The 16,734-nt window shown below is 41.7% G+C and overlaps 2 protein-coding genes across 2 annotated transcripts in view; both read right to left on the reverse strand.

The window, feature by feature from the left end:
• Positions 1–4,445: 4,445 nt before the first annotated feature.
• LOC138646078 (bile salt export pump-like) lies at positions 4,446–8,586 on the reverse strand. The gene is made up of 3 exons (XM_069735547.1): positions 8,380–8,586; positions 5,742–5,888; positions 4,446–4,646 (listed from the first exon to the last, which is right to left on the reverse strand). Exons 1-3 carry the CDS (start codon positions 8,584–8,586, stop codon positions 4,446–4,448), a joined length of 555 nt encoding a protein of 184 aa, XP_069591648.1.
• A 2,194-nt stretch (positions 8,587–10,780) lies between these two features.
• The window catches only part of LOC138646079 (bile salt export pump-like), a 78,141-nt gene continuing 72,187 nt past the window's right edge, over positions 10,781–16,734 (reverse strand). The window contains exons 23-26 of the mRNA XM_069735548.1: positions 16,263–16,466; positions 14,714–14,955; positions 11,308–11,464; positions 10,781–11,008 (exon numbers count right to left, since the gene is read on the reverse strand). Of these exons, the coding sequence (XP_069591649.1) occupies positions 10,781–11,008; positions 11,308–11,464; positions 14,714–14,955; positions 16,263–16,466 (831 nt within the window). The remainder of the gene's footprint in view (positions 11,009–11,307; positions 11,465–14,713; positions 14,956–16,262; positions 16,467–16,734) is intronic.

Genomic DNA, 16,734 nt, shown 5'->3' on the forward strand with positions numbered 1-16,734 from the left:
AAATAAAAGAAAAAAAAAACAAGAAACAGTAACATTTATTTAATTTGGTGTCAGTGAAATCAATTTTTTAATAGTTTGTTTTTGTGGACAATCATGGAAAGCTAAGAAAAAAACAGCAAGAAAGAGCGAAAAACATTTTATTATGGGAGTTGTCTCGTTGTTTTAGTATCGCACTTCTTTTTTTGTGATGTTCCAGATAATTTTTTTAACTGGCAGATAATATTTTAAAGAAATCAAACCAAACAACAATTTCTCAAAGTTATTTATTGCTCAGATAATTAGTACCTAATGAGATTATCTTATGTAAGAACAGACTGAAAATGTATCACGCTGTGTATGAAATTTAGAAAATTCTTTTTATATAAGATATGGTATTAGCAAACCATTTTCCAAAGGATTTTAATGAGACATAAAAATTGGACATATTTTGATTAAACATTTTTATTTCATTTTTTATTTTTATTTCTAATCAGTATATATTTTTTCTCCAAAAACTTAATTTGTATTCACAATAGTAGTTTTCAATATAGTAATAACCCATAGCTCCAAATCGACTTCATATAATAAACGCAGCCATCACTAGGGGAAATTACTGTACAGGTCCTTCTCAAAAAATTAGCATATAGTGTTAAATTTCATTATTTACCATAATGTAATGATTACAATTAAACTTTCATATATTATAGATTCATTATCCACCAACTGAAATTTGTCAGGTCTTTTATTGTTTTAATACTGATGATTTTGGCATACAACTCCTGATAACCCAAAAAACCTGTCTCAATAAATTAGCATATCAAGAAAAGGTTCTCTAAACGACCTATTACCCTAATCTTCTGAATCAACTAATTAACTCTAAACACATGCAAAAGATACCTGAGGCTTTTATAAACTCCCTGCCTGGTTCATTACTCAAAACCCCCATCATGGGTAAGACTAGCGACCTGACAGATGTCAAGAAGGCCATCATTGACACCCTCAAGCAAGAGGGTAAGACCCAGAAAGAAATTTCTCAACAAATAGGCTGTTCCCAGAGTGCTGTATCAAGGCACCTCAATGGTAAGTCTGTTGGAAGGAAACAATGTGGCAGAAAACGCTGTACAACGAGAAGAGGAGACCGGACCCTGAGGAAGATTGTGGAGAAGGACCGATTCCAGACCTTGGGGAACCTGAGGAAGCAGTGGACTGAGTCTGGTGTGGAAACATCCAGAGCCACCGTGCACAGGCGTGTGCAGGAAATGGGCTACAGGTGCCGCATTCCCCAGGTAAAGCCACTTTTGAACCATAAACAGCGGCAGAGGCGCCTGACCTGGGCTACAGAGAAGCAGCACTGGACTGTTGCTAAGTGGTCCCAAGTACTTTTTTCTGATGAAAGCAAATTTTGCATGTCATTCGGAAATCAAGGTGCCAGAGTCTGGAGGAAGACTGGGGAGAAGGAAATGCCAAAATGCCTGAAGTCCAGTGTCAAGTACCCACAGTCAGTGATGGTGTGGGGTGCCATGTCAGCTGCTGGTGTTGGTCCACTGTGTTTCATCAAGGGCAGGGTCAATGCAGCTAGCTATCAGGAGATTTTGGAGCACTTCATGCTTCCATCGGCTGAAATGCTTTATGGAGATGAAGATTTCATTTTTCAGCACGACCTGGCACCTGCTCACAGTGCCAAAACCACTGGTAAATGGTTTACTGACCATGGTATTACTGTGCTCAATTGGCCTGCCAACTCTCCTGACCTGAACCCCATAGAGAATCTGTGGGATATTGTGAAGAGAAAGTTGAGAGACGCAAGACCCAACACTCTGGATGAGCTTAAAGGTACCGTCACACTAGACGATATCGCTAGCGATCCGTGACGTTGCAGCGTCCTCGCTAGCGATATCGTCCAGTGTGACAGGCAGCAGCGATCAGGCCCCTGCTGGGAGATCGCTGGTCGGGGAAGAAAGTCCAGAGCTTTATTTCGTCGCTGGACTCCCCGTAGACATCGCTGAATCGGCGTGTGTGACACCGATCCAGCGATGTCTTCGCTGGTAACCAGGGTAAACATCGGGTAACTAAGCGCAGGGCCGCGCTTAGTAACCCGATGTTTACCCTGGTTACCATCCTAAAAGTAAAAAAACAAACAGTACATACTTACCTACAGCCGTCTGTCCTCCAGCGCTGTGCTCTGCTCTCCTCCTGCTCTGGCTGTGAGCGTCGGTCAGCCGGAAAGCAGAGCGGTGACGTCACCGCTCTGCTTTCTGGCTGCCCGGCGCTCACAGCCAGACCAGAGAAGCAGAGCGCCGAGGACAGACAGCGGAAGGTAAGTATGTAGCGTTTGTTTTTTTACTTTTTAGGATGGTAACCAGGGTAAACATCGGGTTACTAAGCGCGGCCCTGTGCTTAGTTACCCGATATTTACCCTGGTTACCGGGGACCTCGGGATCGTTGGTCGCTGGAGAGCGGTCTGTGTGACAGCTCTCCAGCGACCAAACAGCGACGCTGCAGCGATCCGGATCGTTGTCGGTATCGCTGCAGCGTCGCTATGTGTGACGGTACCTTAAGGCCGCTATTGAAGCATCCTGGGCCTCCATAACATCTCAGCAGTGTCACAGGCTGATTGCCTCCATGCCACGCCGCATTGAAGCAGTCATTTCTGCCAAAGGATTCCCGACCAAGTATTGAGTGCATAACTGAACATTATTATTTGTTGTTTTTTTTGTTTGTTATTAAAAAACACTTTTATTTGATTGGATGGGTGAAATATGCTAATTTATTGAGACAGGTTTTTTGGGTTATCAGGAGTTGTATGCCAAAATCATCAGTATTAAAACAATAAAAGACGTGACAAATTTCAGTTGGTGGATAATGAATCTATAATATATGAAAGTTTAATTGTAATCATTACATTATGGTAAATAATGAAATTTAACACTATATGCTAATTTTTTGAGAAGGACCTGTATAATGTTTTATTATTGACTCTAAAGGGAACCTGTTACCCCCAAAATCGAAGATGAGCTAAGCCCACCAGCATCAGGGGCTTATCTACAGCATTCTGTAATGCATTCTGTAATGCTGTAGATAAGCCCCTGATGTATCATGAAAGATGAGAAAAAGAGGTTAGATTATACTCACCTGGGTGTGAGGTCCGATCCGATGGGCGTCGCGGTCCGGTCCTGGGCCTCCTATCTTCATACGATGACATCCTCTTCTTGTCTTCACGCTACGGCTCCGGCGCAGGCGTACTTTGTCTGCCCTGTTGAGGGCAGAGCAAAGTACTGCAGTGCGCAGGCGCTGGGCCTCTCTGACCTTTCAAGTAGAGGACGTCATCATAAGTAGATGGAGGCCCCAGACCACGATGCCCATCAGACCGGACCACAGCAGGACCGCCCCTGGGTGAGTATAATCTAACCTCTTTTTCTCAGCTTTCAGGATACATCGGGGGCTTGCAGAATGCTGTAGATAAGCCCCTGATGCTGGTGGGCTTAGCTAATCTTCGATTTTGGGGGTGACAGGTTCTCTTTAATGCATGTTGTATTCACTGAGCTCCTAAGCTCCCCCTAGTGGTGACTCCAACCAGGCAGAATTTTTAAAATGTAATAATTATGCAAGAAATTTTTTGGCCTTAGGTGAAAATAAAGACCGACATTCACTTTAAGATTCTTACAAATGTTTGGATGGTTCCTAACTTTTGACTTACTCTGTGTATATAGAGTATGTTAAAGCGCCACCATAGTGAGAAATTGATAGGGGTATCAATTAGATGCCTAGGTTCAAGCCACCTGGTATGCAATTCCGTGTGTGCTATCAATTTGATGCAGACGTGCAACTGGCCCATTAGGATCTACGCCCTGTTATTCAGCACCCTCCCTTTAATCGGTGTTGCTGAGAGATCAGGGGATTGTGTACCTGATCAAACCTAATCTAAAGCAGCGTTTTATATATGCCACATTGAAATGTGCTATATTTTATATATCTACATAGATGTCTGAAATAATGTAAATTAAACATGTACATATATTAATAAATATATAATTATTATTTACATTCCAGACATAAAAGCCAATCAAGTCCTCGCTTTATTTCGATCTAATGACAGATGTCATTTTGCACTAGTTGTTCTACATCTCCCATGTTTTATATGCAAATTACATTTTCCATCTTTATTTATAAATGTGGGTAAATCCTGATGGCATGACATTGCTCGCACAAGTTTGCCCGAAGCCGAGCTTGCATAGCTACGTTGATAATGGAAGCCCAGTTTGCAAACTCCTGGAAATGAATAGCTTTCAGTAACTGGGGTTACTTGCCATTTGCCTCTATGAAGGTCAATGCAAGAATGCCCTGTGTGATGGATACAGTAATATATTCGGACTGTATAGCCTCCCAGCTACCTGCTGATCCTAGTATATAGTCAGAGTTTTAGTCGCACCCTCGTCTTCAATGTAAAGGCAATGTAGTCCTGAGCATTAACTAATAGGTGCTCCAGTTGTGACCAGTTTGTAGTAAGCTCCTGCCTTCTCCATTAGCTGATCATGATTTCCTTTCTCAATGACGATTCCTTGAGACATAACGGCAATGATGTCCGAGTTCTGAATCGTGGACAGTCGATGGGCAATGACGATACACGTACGGCCTTCTCTTGCACGATCTAGGGCTGCTTGGACAGTCTGGAAACAAAACAGGAGATCTGTTAGTGTATTATGTTTTTTTCTACATTTACTGCCTGTTGTCGAGTGCAATCCGTCATTATCTGCAGAGACACCTAGATGGATTGTAGAAATTTGGGATGGGTTTTACCTCTCCTCTCAAGCTGCATAAAGACCTAACAGAGATGGGGACTTTCAATTGAGGGCAGGCAAGTCACTGGACAGCTGCAGGAGCAGTGCATGCTGGAAAGTGGGAGACAGGAAGATCCTGCACTTATAGTGCTGGCAGAACAATGACAAAGAGGAACGAAATTGCTGAAAAGGAGTGGATGGCAAGTCACAGAGCATGAGAATGGAGACAGTTCATGATTATATTAAACTGATATGTACATCAGCAGCAGTTTTACCCTGTTGTGAGGGCAGGAAATGCATGCTTGTGAAGGAATATGTATGCTTTAAATTGACAATTTTTTATAAAAAGATTGCCTACTTTGGACATGTTTCCTGATTTGAAGGTTTAATTTGCAGTGTAACAGGACGGCAAGTATTTAGTATCCCTGTAGTGCTACTGTGTCTGGACCTAAGCATTACATAGGTCCAATTGGAATTAATTGACCAGTCAAAACCGATAAGTCTGCAGTCACTACGTGTGACTGTAGACTTATGAATCCCCCCCCAGCTCTGCAGGGATTCACCGTTTTTAGAGCCGGGACAGTAGGGTATCTATGAGTTATACATACTCCCGGCCGCGACTGTCCAAATGCTCGTATGGAGAAAGGCTGTGCCCCGTCTAGTGAGGAGGCCGTCCTGTGGGCGTGCCACCAACTAGAGAGTGCGGCCTTGCTCCATGGAAATGTATGGAGTGGGTATGTGCCCACTGGACGGGCCCGGCCCAGGAGAATGTCTAACTCATACACAGCCTCCGGTCCCGGCTCAGAAACCGGTAAATACCCACAACGCACACTGCGTGCCCTGGGGAGATTCATAAGTCTGCAGTCACATAGGGTGACTGCAGACTTATAAATTTGGACCGGACAACCCCTTTAATGCTCAGACTGGTCAAAATCCCACAGAGCAATAAATGTCCTCATCATAGTTTGTATTTAAAGCAATTACCTTTTCGCTCTCTGTATCAAGTGCTGAAGTGGCTTCGTCTAGTAGGAGGATTTTAGGGTCCCGGATGACGGCTCTGGCAATGGCTATACGCTGTTTTTGTCCACGAGAAAGCTGAGATCCATGAGCTCCTACATTGGTTTCATATTTCTGTAAAAAATAGCAAAAAGTATATTAAAATGCCACGTATATAAAATGGGTAACAATGAGTTACTGTTCCATATCAAAGTCTCATTGTCATAAGAGGGACATCAGCTCAGGCCTTACGTGGAGTCACTACACAACAATTTACAGAGGAAAGTTCTTGATATTACAACATCTCAGGTATTCAGGTTTTTGGACAATTGTTGTTATTTTTGTTCTTTCATTATCATAGCGTGATTGGGCATTTTTCTAGTATTTTCCACAACTGAATTTAAAAGGCATTTATAGGACTAGAAAAAAAATTTAGCTGCTTTCTCCCAGAAACGGCACCAGTGAATGGGAATGAGCAGCAATACCGCAGACAGCCTGTGCCAAGGTGTGGCACTGAAGAAAGCATGCATTCTTTGTAGCCTTATACAATTCCTTTAAGATACAAATTCATGTACAGATTAGTTATAACTGTAAAATTATGTTATTTACTCTGTTTTATATTGGTAAGGTTGGGAAATACTACTTGGTACGTATGAAACATTTATTGTTTCCTGCCCCCCCTTCCCCCAAAAAATGATTTCAGCAAATGACTGGAGAACTACAAATTGATCACATACCTTGGAACGTCCATCGTTTTTGGTTTGATTGGACATATATAGCTTACAATTAAAAATTTCCTGAAACAGGGAGTTACATACAACAGCACCGCCATGGCCTCAATCAATTCTGTTCTGTCCGTGCCCCACATTAGTTTTCTTCTTCTTGTGGCCCTCATTGGTTCTCCTCTGCCTCTGGCATACATTAGTTTTCTTCTGCCCATCACCAACTATAGTTTTGTTTTCTACTCATGGCTCACGTTAGTTTTCTTCTACCCATGGCCACCATTGCTTTTTTCTGCCTGTGGCCCACATCAGTTTTCTTCTGTCTTGGGCACTCATTAGTTTTCTTCTGCGCATTGCCCACGTTAGTTTTTGTGTACCGCATTACTTTTCTTTTGCTTGTGGCTCATGATACTTTTGTTTTGTTTTCTACTCATGGCTCACGTTAGTTTTCTTCTACCCATGGCCACCATTGCTTTTTTCTGCCTGTGGCCCACATCAGTTTTCTTCTGTCTTGGGCACTCATTAGTTTTCTTCTGCGCATTGCCCACGTTAGTTTTTGTGTACCGCATTACTTTTCTTTTGCTTGTGGCTCATGATACTTTTGTTCTTACCATATCACACATTAGTTTTTTCTGGCTGTGGCAGAGATTAGTATTCTTCTGTCTTTGGCACTCTTTAGTTTTATTCCATCCACTGCCCACATTACTTTTTTTCTGCGTGTGGCCCATATTACTTTTCTTCTGCTTATGGTCTATATTAGTTTTCTTCTCTCCACTGCCCATATTAGGTTTCTTTTCTTTCTGTGTCCCACATTACAGTATTTTTCGGACTATTGTGACGCACTATTTTCCCCTAAAATTTTGGGGGGGAATGGGGGTGCATCTTATAGTCGGAATATACTTGGAATATACTTACAAAATACTGTGGCGGTGGTCCCGGTTCAACGCTGCAGGGCGATGCAGCTTCCTTTCCCAGGCTGGTGCGGCGGTCGTGCTCTGTGGTGCGGCGGTGATTATCTGTGGTGCGGGGGGCTCCACCGGCATTTTGTGAAAGCCCAGAGGCCCCCGCAGATCCATTGCTGAGATCTGAATCTGAGCATGCGCTGTCCCCAGAGACCATTTTCCTGGAGGCCACCGCATCGCAGCAATGGATCTGCGGGGGCCTCCAGGCTTTCACACTAGCCACCACACTAGCCTGGACCACCGAACAACTTCTGTGACCATGCTCCCCTTTGACCACTCCTCCACCTGTGCCGATCCCCCTGGTAAGCTGAATTCAGACTGTAAGATGGACCCCCATTTGACACATTATTTATTTTTTGGGGTGCGTCTTATGGTCTGGTGCGTCTTATAGTCCAAAAAGTATGGTAGCTATTTTCTGCATGTGGCACAGATTAATTTTCTTCTGCGGCCCATATTAGTTTTCTTCTCTCCGCTGCCCGTATTATTTTTTTTCCTGCCTGTGTCCCACATTACTTTTTTTCTGCATGTGGCACACATTAGTTTTCTTCTGCTTGTGGCCCATATTATTTTTTTCTGCAATGTCTAAGTATAAGAGATCAGTAATAACATAGTTATTAAGGTTAAAGGAAGACTTTAAGCCCATCTAGTTCAACCCATAGCCTAACCTAACATGCCCTAACATGCCTATAACAAATACTGCAGTGTATGACACGAGAAATTAGATGAAGAAATCCACCCAATCATCTTGATATTAATAGGAGTTACTGGAGATGTCCTCTGTTTCCTTTTTCCTAAAAAAAAAAAGCAGAGGATTCCACCTAAAAAAGAAAAGTTCCACCATCCAAACACAATACTCTTTAACCATAATGTTATATCTGTAGGTGAATATAACTAATACTAATCAGGACATTGACAGCACAATGCTGGTAGGAAGATACTTACGTCTGGTAGGCCCATAACAAAGTCATGTAGCTGTGCTTTCTTTGATGCCTCCATGACTTGGTCCATAGTCAGATTCTTGGAGTTATCACCATACTTGATGTTATCAGCAATACTGCAGGCAAATAACACCGGCTCCTGAGACACAATTCCTATTTTGGATCGGAGAAATGAAACATTGATGTTCTTGGAGTTATGGTCGTCTATCATCTGTGTAAAAAAGACATAAAGAAAACATCTGCAGTGAGAACAATACAAGACTCAGGAGAGCCTTTATTCTACGCAAGTTTGTAATAGAGCGGGTCTCATCAGCAAAATTATATTGGATCAATAAAATCCTTTATGACTAGACACATAGACTTTGCTAGAAGTGTGAGTTATAGGATTTTATTTTTTTACAAAACTGTATATAAAAATAAATAATGATGTCGACAGATGACAAGATCTTCTTTCACTTGACACATAGAACATCCATCACACGGTTGTATTACAGTATATTGGGGTGTCAAATCAAAGCTATTATCTTTTAATATCCTAGAATTATTTTTTTTTATTTTATTTATCCATTTCATAGAGTAAAAATATCCAAAATAAAGTCCAGAAATGTAAACTTTGAAACAGCTCTTGGTGCAACCATAAGCATTAAGCATGCATTACATAGCTACATAATTATACAGTTACATAGGTTGAAAAAAAGACCTAGGTCCATAAAGTTTAACCTTTCTTCACCAATTATACATTTTTTGTCAATAAAATTATCTATAATCCACCTTGTTATTTGTACTGAGGAAATCATACAGCCCTTTTTAAAAAGCTGTTATAGTGTCGGCCATTACTACCTCTTGTGGTCGACATTCCACAGTCTGACTGTTCTAACAGTAGAGAACGCTTTCCTATTTAGCTGCCGGAATCGCCTTTCTTCCACCTATAAAGAATGTCCCCTGGTCGTTAATATGTTCTTTGAAAGGAATAAGTCATGTGCCAATCATTTGCATTGACCACACATATATTTATAAATATAAATGATATCTCCTCTCAAAGGTCTTTTTTGTAAGCTAAACAAGCTTAACTTTTCCAACCTTTCCTCATATGAGAGGCCTTCCATCCCTTTTAATAATCTAGTTACCTGCTTTTGAACTGACTATAACTTCTGAATATCCGTTTTACATTGTGGAGACCAAAACTGGATCCCATATTAGATGTGCCCTTACATCTGATTTATTGATGTGTTAGCAACTTCCAGATTATTGACCAAGTTGTTTAGCAAAAAAGTGAACATTGAAAATTATTGCAAAACTTCAAAAACAGTCGAGCTTAGTGATTGCACCTACAAGTTTTAGTGCCATGTATGCTGATGAAACGGTCAGAATTCTCATGGCCCAGCAGGAGCTTACAGTGGTACAACTACTCAGGAACTGAACATAGCTTCCATGTAGATGAAGGCCTCATGACCCCGTATGAGTCTTCTTGTAGCATCATTTGGTTAAGAGTAGTGATAAGCGAACATACTCGTTGCTCGGGCTTTCCCAAGCATGCTCTGGTGGTCTCCGAGTATTTGTGACTGCTCGGAGATTTAGTTTTCTTCGCCTCAGCTGCATGATTTACGGCTGCTAGCCAGCTTGATTACACGTGGGGATTCCCTAGCAACCAGGCAACCCCCACATGTACTCAGGCTGGCTAGCAGCCGTAAATCATGCAGCTGCAGCAACAAAAACTAAATCGCCGAACAGTCACAAATTCTCAGAGACCACCCAAGCGTGCTCGGGAAAACTCGAGCAACGAGTATATTCACTCATCACTAGTTAAGAGGTGATGGACGAGAAATAGCCAAAAGGAAAACCATTTTATCTAAGATTCCCCTAGATGACATCCTCTCAGAACCTGAACCCATAAGGAAAGGATAGCCATCTATGGAAACTCAAGTTCATGCCCTGAGATGAGGATCAACTAGTGGAAAATTCACTAAGAAGGCTGATTATTCGAGGGAAATTTTAATTCTAGTCCAGAATTTAATTAAATTTAAATTCTAATTAATATTTTTAGCAATTAATTAAATGCTATATTTATGCATAGATGCACCGGATATATCATAGCTGGATACGCTTTGTCAAGGAACAGGTCATTAAATGCCCTTTTACAGGGGATTAGTCACGATCAAGCTCGTTTGCTACTTGAACCGCTTTTTTATGGTGTTTGTCTGCAGCACATGTATCTGCATAAAATGGAGATGTGCTGGCGAGACAGCACAAATAGTATCGGAGACAAACGATCATCGACCGACTTAATACCAGTGGTCATCGCTCGTTCTGAAAAGTAATTGGCCCTTGTAAATGTAAATGGAGCTTAATTGTCTATTTTATATCAACCAGACAAAAAAAACGGCTGAGATTGCGATCCTCAATCCCTATAGATACAGATAAAGTGCAATACGTACAACTTTGCCCTTGTCTGGGTCATAAAACCGTTCAAGTAGCTGCACACTGGTGCTCTTTCCACATCCACTACTTCCTACAAATGCCAGCGTCTGTCCAGGCTTCACCGAAACATTCAGGCCATTCAGTACTTGGATATCGGGACGGGTTGGGTATGTGAACTTGCAGTCAATAAAGTCAATGCTTCCTTTAAAGTCATTCTGAAATAGGAATACAAATGACATTTTGTAAGTGTTTACAAAACCAATGGATTGCGAGATGACAGTGAGTCTTGGCCATGATACTTTCAAAAGTTATTTATTACAATGGCGCAAGGAGGAACACGACACTTCACACCTCACCTGATTCATTAAGAGTCGTGCATCTCTTAATGAATCAATATTAGTGATGAGCGAGTAGCATTGTTGCTTGGATCTCCCGTATACTCGCTCATCGCTAATCAATATATATTGATATAATTTTATGTCTTCTTTATAACTCAGCTAAAAATGGCACTTACCCATTTTTCCCCTTCATCTTTATAGACGCATATTTTGGGTACACGATCCACCAATTTAAAGAAACGTGCAGCAGATATTTTAGCTTTGGCATAGTCTGGTGTATAAGATGATGCTCTTCCCAAAGCAGTTCCACTGGTCACAATAGCAGATATCACCCTGAAATGCGTTAAAATAAGGGTAAATAGATTTAATGATTGTACTGATGGCACCTGTGTCCTATTTGTGCTTAAAGCTGTAGTGAACATGTGTGAAGGCTAGTCCATATATTGTCTACAGTAGTGGTGGTCGCACATGGCCGCTACCACTCTACTCACACAGGAGAATATAGGACCTCCTTTTTTATGATTAGGAGTAGGGTTCAGAAACTGGACTCTCAGCAATAATATATCATTTATCCTCTAGATAGGTGTCAATCATTCTCTGGTGCCGGTGCAGGGAGGTCAAGTGACCTCAAGTATATGATTTGCATACTCCCGGACACATTTTGACTATACTCTTGACTGTGACTCTCGACTCAGGATTTCCATACTTCCGGCCACATTTTGACTAGACTATGTCCGGTCTCGCTCAATCAAATTGATCAAGGCTGCGCATGGCTAGTATGCAAATTATATACTTGCAGTCATGCGCCCATCGCTCCCGGCACCAGCATCAGAGAATGCTCACTGTGCACGCAATGAGAGGATTCACAAGACTGCAGTCACAGAAAGATCTTTTAAATACATACAACATCTTGGATATTAGCATCTGAAGATCCCAGTAGCTATCACGATACAGGTCTTACTAAAAATGAAATGAGCCAACTAGACCAGTAACCCCTCATATCATCAAGCAGCCAAATTAATAAACGACGAGCATATTGTCATCATGCTTTCTTTACCATGCACAGGAAAAAATAACTGAGTAATAATATATCTACAGTATATAAAAAAGTTATTAGATTTTACCGACTAATCAAAAACAAGGCATCTCAATATATTTTTCAAAAAATAAAATTTGTGGCGAACTGAAAGTACTGCAAAGCCTCCGGTTGCCCTAAAAAGACAATTACTACAGTCTAAGGGTCTATAGAACTGCAACTTAACCTTTTCAAACGTTTATACGCAAACTCAGCTTTAGTAAAGTCAAGGTGACCTCAATATACAGTGGGGCAAAAAAGTATTTGGTCAGTCAGCAATAGTGCAAGTTCCACCGCTTAAAAAGATGAGAGGCGTCTGTAATTTACATCATAGGTAGACCTCAACTATGGGAGACAAACTGAGGGAAAAAAATCCAGAAAATCACATTGTCTGTTTTTTTATCATTTTTTTTGCATATTATGGTGGAAAATAAGTATTTGGTCAGAAACAAACAATCAAGATTTCTGGCTCTCACAGACCTGTAATTTCTTCTTTAAGAGTCTCCTCTGTCCTCCACTCATTACCTGTAGTAATGGCACCTGTTTAAACTTGTTATCAGTATAAAAAGACACCTGTGCACACCCTCAAACAGTCTGACTCCAAACTCCACTATGGTGAAGACCAAAGAGCTGTCAAAGGACACCAGAAACAAAATTGTAGCCCTGCACCAGGCTGGGAAGACTGAATCTGCAATAGCCAACCAGCTTGGAGTGAAGAAATCAACAGTGGGAGCAATAATTAGAAAATGGAAGACATACAAGACCACTGATAATCTCCCTCGATCTGGGGCTCCACGCAAAATCCCACCCCGTGGGGTCAGAATGATCACAAGAACGGTGAGCAAAAATCCCAGAACCACGCGGGGGGACCTAGTGAATGAACTGCAGAGAGCTGGGACCAATGTAACAAGGCCTATCATAAGTAACACACTACGCCACCATGGACTCAGATCCTGCAGTGCCAGACGTGTCCCACTGCTTAAGCCAGTACATGTCCTGGCCCGTCTGAAGTTTGCTAGAGAGCATTTGGTTGATCCAGAGGAGTTTTGGGAGAATGTCCTATGGTCTGATGAAACCAAACTGGAACTGTTTGGTAGAAACACAACTTGTCGTGTTTGGAGGAAAAAGAATACTGAGTTGCATCCATCAAACACCATACCTACTGTAAAGCATGGTGGTGGAAACATCATGCTTTGGGGCTGTTTCTCTGCAAAGGTGCCAGGACGACTGATCCGGGTACATGAAAGAATGAATGGGGCCATGTATCGTGAGATTTTGAGTGCAAACCTCCTACCATCAGCAAGGGCATTGAAGATGAAACGTGGCTGGGTCTTTCAACATGACAATGATCCAAAGCACACCGCCAGGGCAACGAAGGAGTGGCTTCGTAAGAAGCATTTCAAGGTCCTAGAGTGGCCTAGCCAGTCTCCAGATCTCAACCCTATAGAAAACCTTTGGAGGGAGTTGAAAGTCCGTGTTGCCAAGCGAAAAGCCAAACACATCACTGCTCTAGAGGAGATCTGCATGGAGGAATGGGCCAACATACCAACAACAGTGTGTGGCAACCTTGTGAAGACTTACAGAAAACGTTTGACCTCTGTCATTACCAACAAAGGATATATTACAAAGTATTGAGATGAAATTTTGTTTCTGACCAAATATTTATTTTCCACCATAATATGCAAATAAAATGTTAAAAAAACAGACAATGTGATTTTCTGGATTTTTTTTTCTCAGTTTGTCTCCCATAGTTGAGGTCTACCTATGATGTAAATTACAGACGCCTCTCATCTTTTTAAGTGGTGGAACTTGCACTATTGCTGACTGACTAAATACTTTTTTGCCCCACTGTATATAGTTATGGGTAAACAGAAGCCAACCGTTCTTCCCTTCTGCTTATTCAGTGTTTTATGGCTTTCTTTCCCTACCTCTGATGCTAAGCTGAGAGATCTGATAGCCTCTGAATGTATAGATTTATTACAAAAATTACTGCTGCACTCCCTGCCTTGGCTTTTATACATTTTCTGAGAGTCTCACCTGATTGGCTATATCTTGTGATGTGATAGCTGCAAGGCATTATTAGGAAGTATGCCTAGTCGGGCCCGAGGTTATGTGAGCCTCCTCTGGCTGAGACAGTTTTCTCCCATGTGAAATGGCATCAGCCATGTTAGCTGATACATGCAACTTAATTGAATTGCACATTGTTCCAATTTGCCAAGTTCAGCAAGTTGCTGAAAATTCGACAACAAATCGATCGGCATCAAATCAATTCTTTTATTTGTCATTATTGAGATATTACTTGGACAAATTTACTATTCCATTCAATGAAAAAAGTCACTTGCATTAAATGAAAAACTTGAGCCAAACTCAGGTATTTGAACATCCCTCCATAAACACCTCTTAGATCTTGGAGTCTTTGAGAACCAGTGGACATGGACATAAGAAGGCAGAGATGAACCTTCTGTAGTTTATTGAACCGAGCAATAAATATGAGCGCTATGTAATACCTAAACACAAAGCTGTAGTGTAGTTTTTCCACTTCTACCAGGTATCCTCCATATCTGTATGAAACTGAATTGGCGATGAAAACGACGCACTGAGCAAAACCGAAGCACAATCCATAGACATTGGCTTTTTTGATGGCGGATTGGTAGGGCTCCTCCAGCTGCTCTTCATACATTTTTATAAATCTTTTTTCTTTGGCAATTCCAGCAATCGTTCTAATGTTTCCAAGAGCCTCACTAGAAATCTAGAGAAAAATATTTTTAGAAATTCACATTATGTTTGCATTATCTGGGTACCTTGTGCGTTCAAGTATTAAAAAGACACTTCCATTGAAGTTAAATATGCCTAATGAAGGGCCTTAGGGGTTTTACTTAATGCAGAATGTCTCTCACTGGTGTTCTTTGAATTTCTTCACCATACTCTGCCCCCTTGGGTCCTAGAATAGGCATAACAGTGGATCAATGTTGCCAAAATCAAACATGTGTACAGCCCCACAGAATTACTTTGTTCCACGTATATGTAAGAAGAAGCAGTGATACCCCTGAAGAGCCCTTGTGTGATGTGACAACAGTGAGGAAAGCCTGCCACCTGCTGGCCTGGCAAAATAAGGTGGAATCTGGAATTCGTACCAGAGGAATTTCAGGAGGAGCAAGTTTTTTGTGCTGGACCTGGTCAGGTGACTCACATGACAGAATTCCTGGATATAAAAGCCCTGCATGCCAAACCGCTGGGGGAATTGGCACCAAGAAGGAAAGCGGAGCAGTCGTAGACCAGAGAGAGTGCCAAGGTCAACGTGACAGGCCTCAGCGGAAAGACTTAGCCACTGAGGTGCCGGTCATCATCATCACCAGAGTCCAGACTGCGCCGCTCAAGACCAGGACCTGTGCCGGACAAGTTCCAGGGATCAGACGACACTTGCCAAGAGTCAGGACCTAGTCCTTCCCGCCCCAGGCACAGGAGAAGTCTGCTGACGTTCAAGCACCGAAGATCTGTGAATAGATGGGGATCAGAGGGGTACGCCCATGTTTGCAGAAGGACAGCGCGAGTGAGCAGGGTTGTCACTTCCTGCTATAACATACGGTACTGGGGTTGGTATGGACTAGGACATCAGGTGAGAAGGGGCCGGTTGGTGTGTGGGAGGCTCAACACACTTTAATAGACTTCATCAGAAAGACTTGCCATCTAGTGGGAAAACCCTGTGACCCCGGCTAGGGCCAGAATTGCAGGAAGAATTTACATGGTAATGCCCGTGAATGGGTGGAACCTCCTCGTAAAGAGAACATTAGCGTTACATTGTTATTATAGTCATTGATATTTCAGTTGTATCGTTATGTGGTTCATTGTTGTTTTGCATTGTTTAATAGCAACAATTGTTTCATAATTACTGTAAATTAAACATTTCACTGACTGTTCTTATCCTCTGTGTTGCATCCGGTCACCTGTATTACATGTGATCTGATGTTTTGTCAGGTCGCTCTCAGACCGAATATATGGTCATGTCATGTGCACAAGCCCTTAAAAATACAATTTAGTTCAATTAAACAGATTTACCCTTCCGGCGGCTTCCATCGCTTGTTTATCTTGGTTAGCGAATCCAGTAAGCATTCTAGCTTGCAGGGCTCCCGATAATGCCAGGAAAGGCAGGAAACACATGATCACCAGACTCAATTTCCAGCTGAAGTAGAACGCGATGATGATAGCTACACCAATGTTGGTGAAAGAGTTGACAATCATGCCGATCTGTGATCCCGTAGCCTTTAATGAATAGAACATGATTATTATTGTGATTTATAGTATGCCGTTGATTGCGTACATTTCTTACTTTACATTGGGAAATCATTAGTATGACAAGTTCCATTAGCGTATCTGCTATAATTGAATATACATAATATTTATTCTGTTCTATTCTGTTTCAGGATTAATCGATTGAGTGCTTGTATAAAGTATTCTTACGGGTAGAACTCTCATAGCATTTCCTGATATTTTAGAAATATTTTTCCAGCTGACTCTTGTCTGCCTAAGG

This window comes from Ranitomeya imitator, chromosome 7 (assembly GCF_032444005.1).
Source record: "Ranitomeya imitator isolate aRanImi1 chromosome 7, aRanImi1.pri, whole genome shotgun sequence".
In the NCBI taxonomy this organism is placed as follows: Eukaryota; Metazoa; Chordata; class Amphibia; order Anura; family Dendrobatidae; genus Ranitomeya; species Ranitomeya imitator.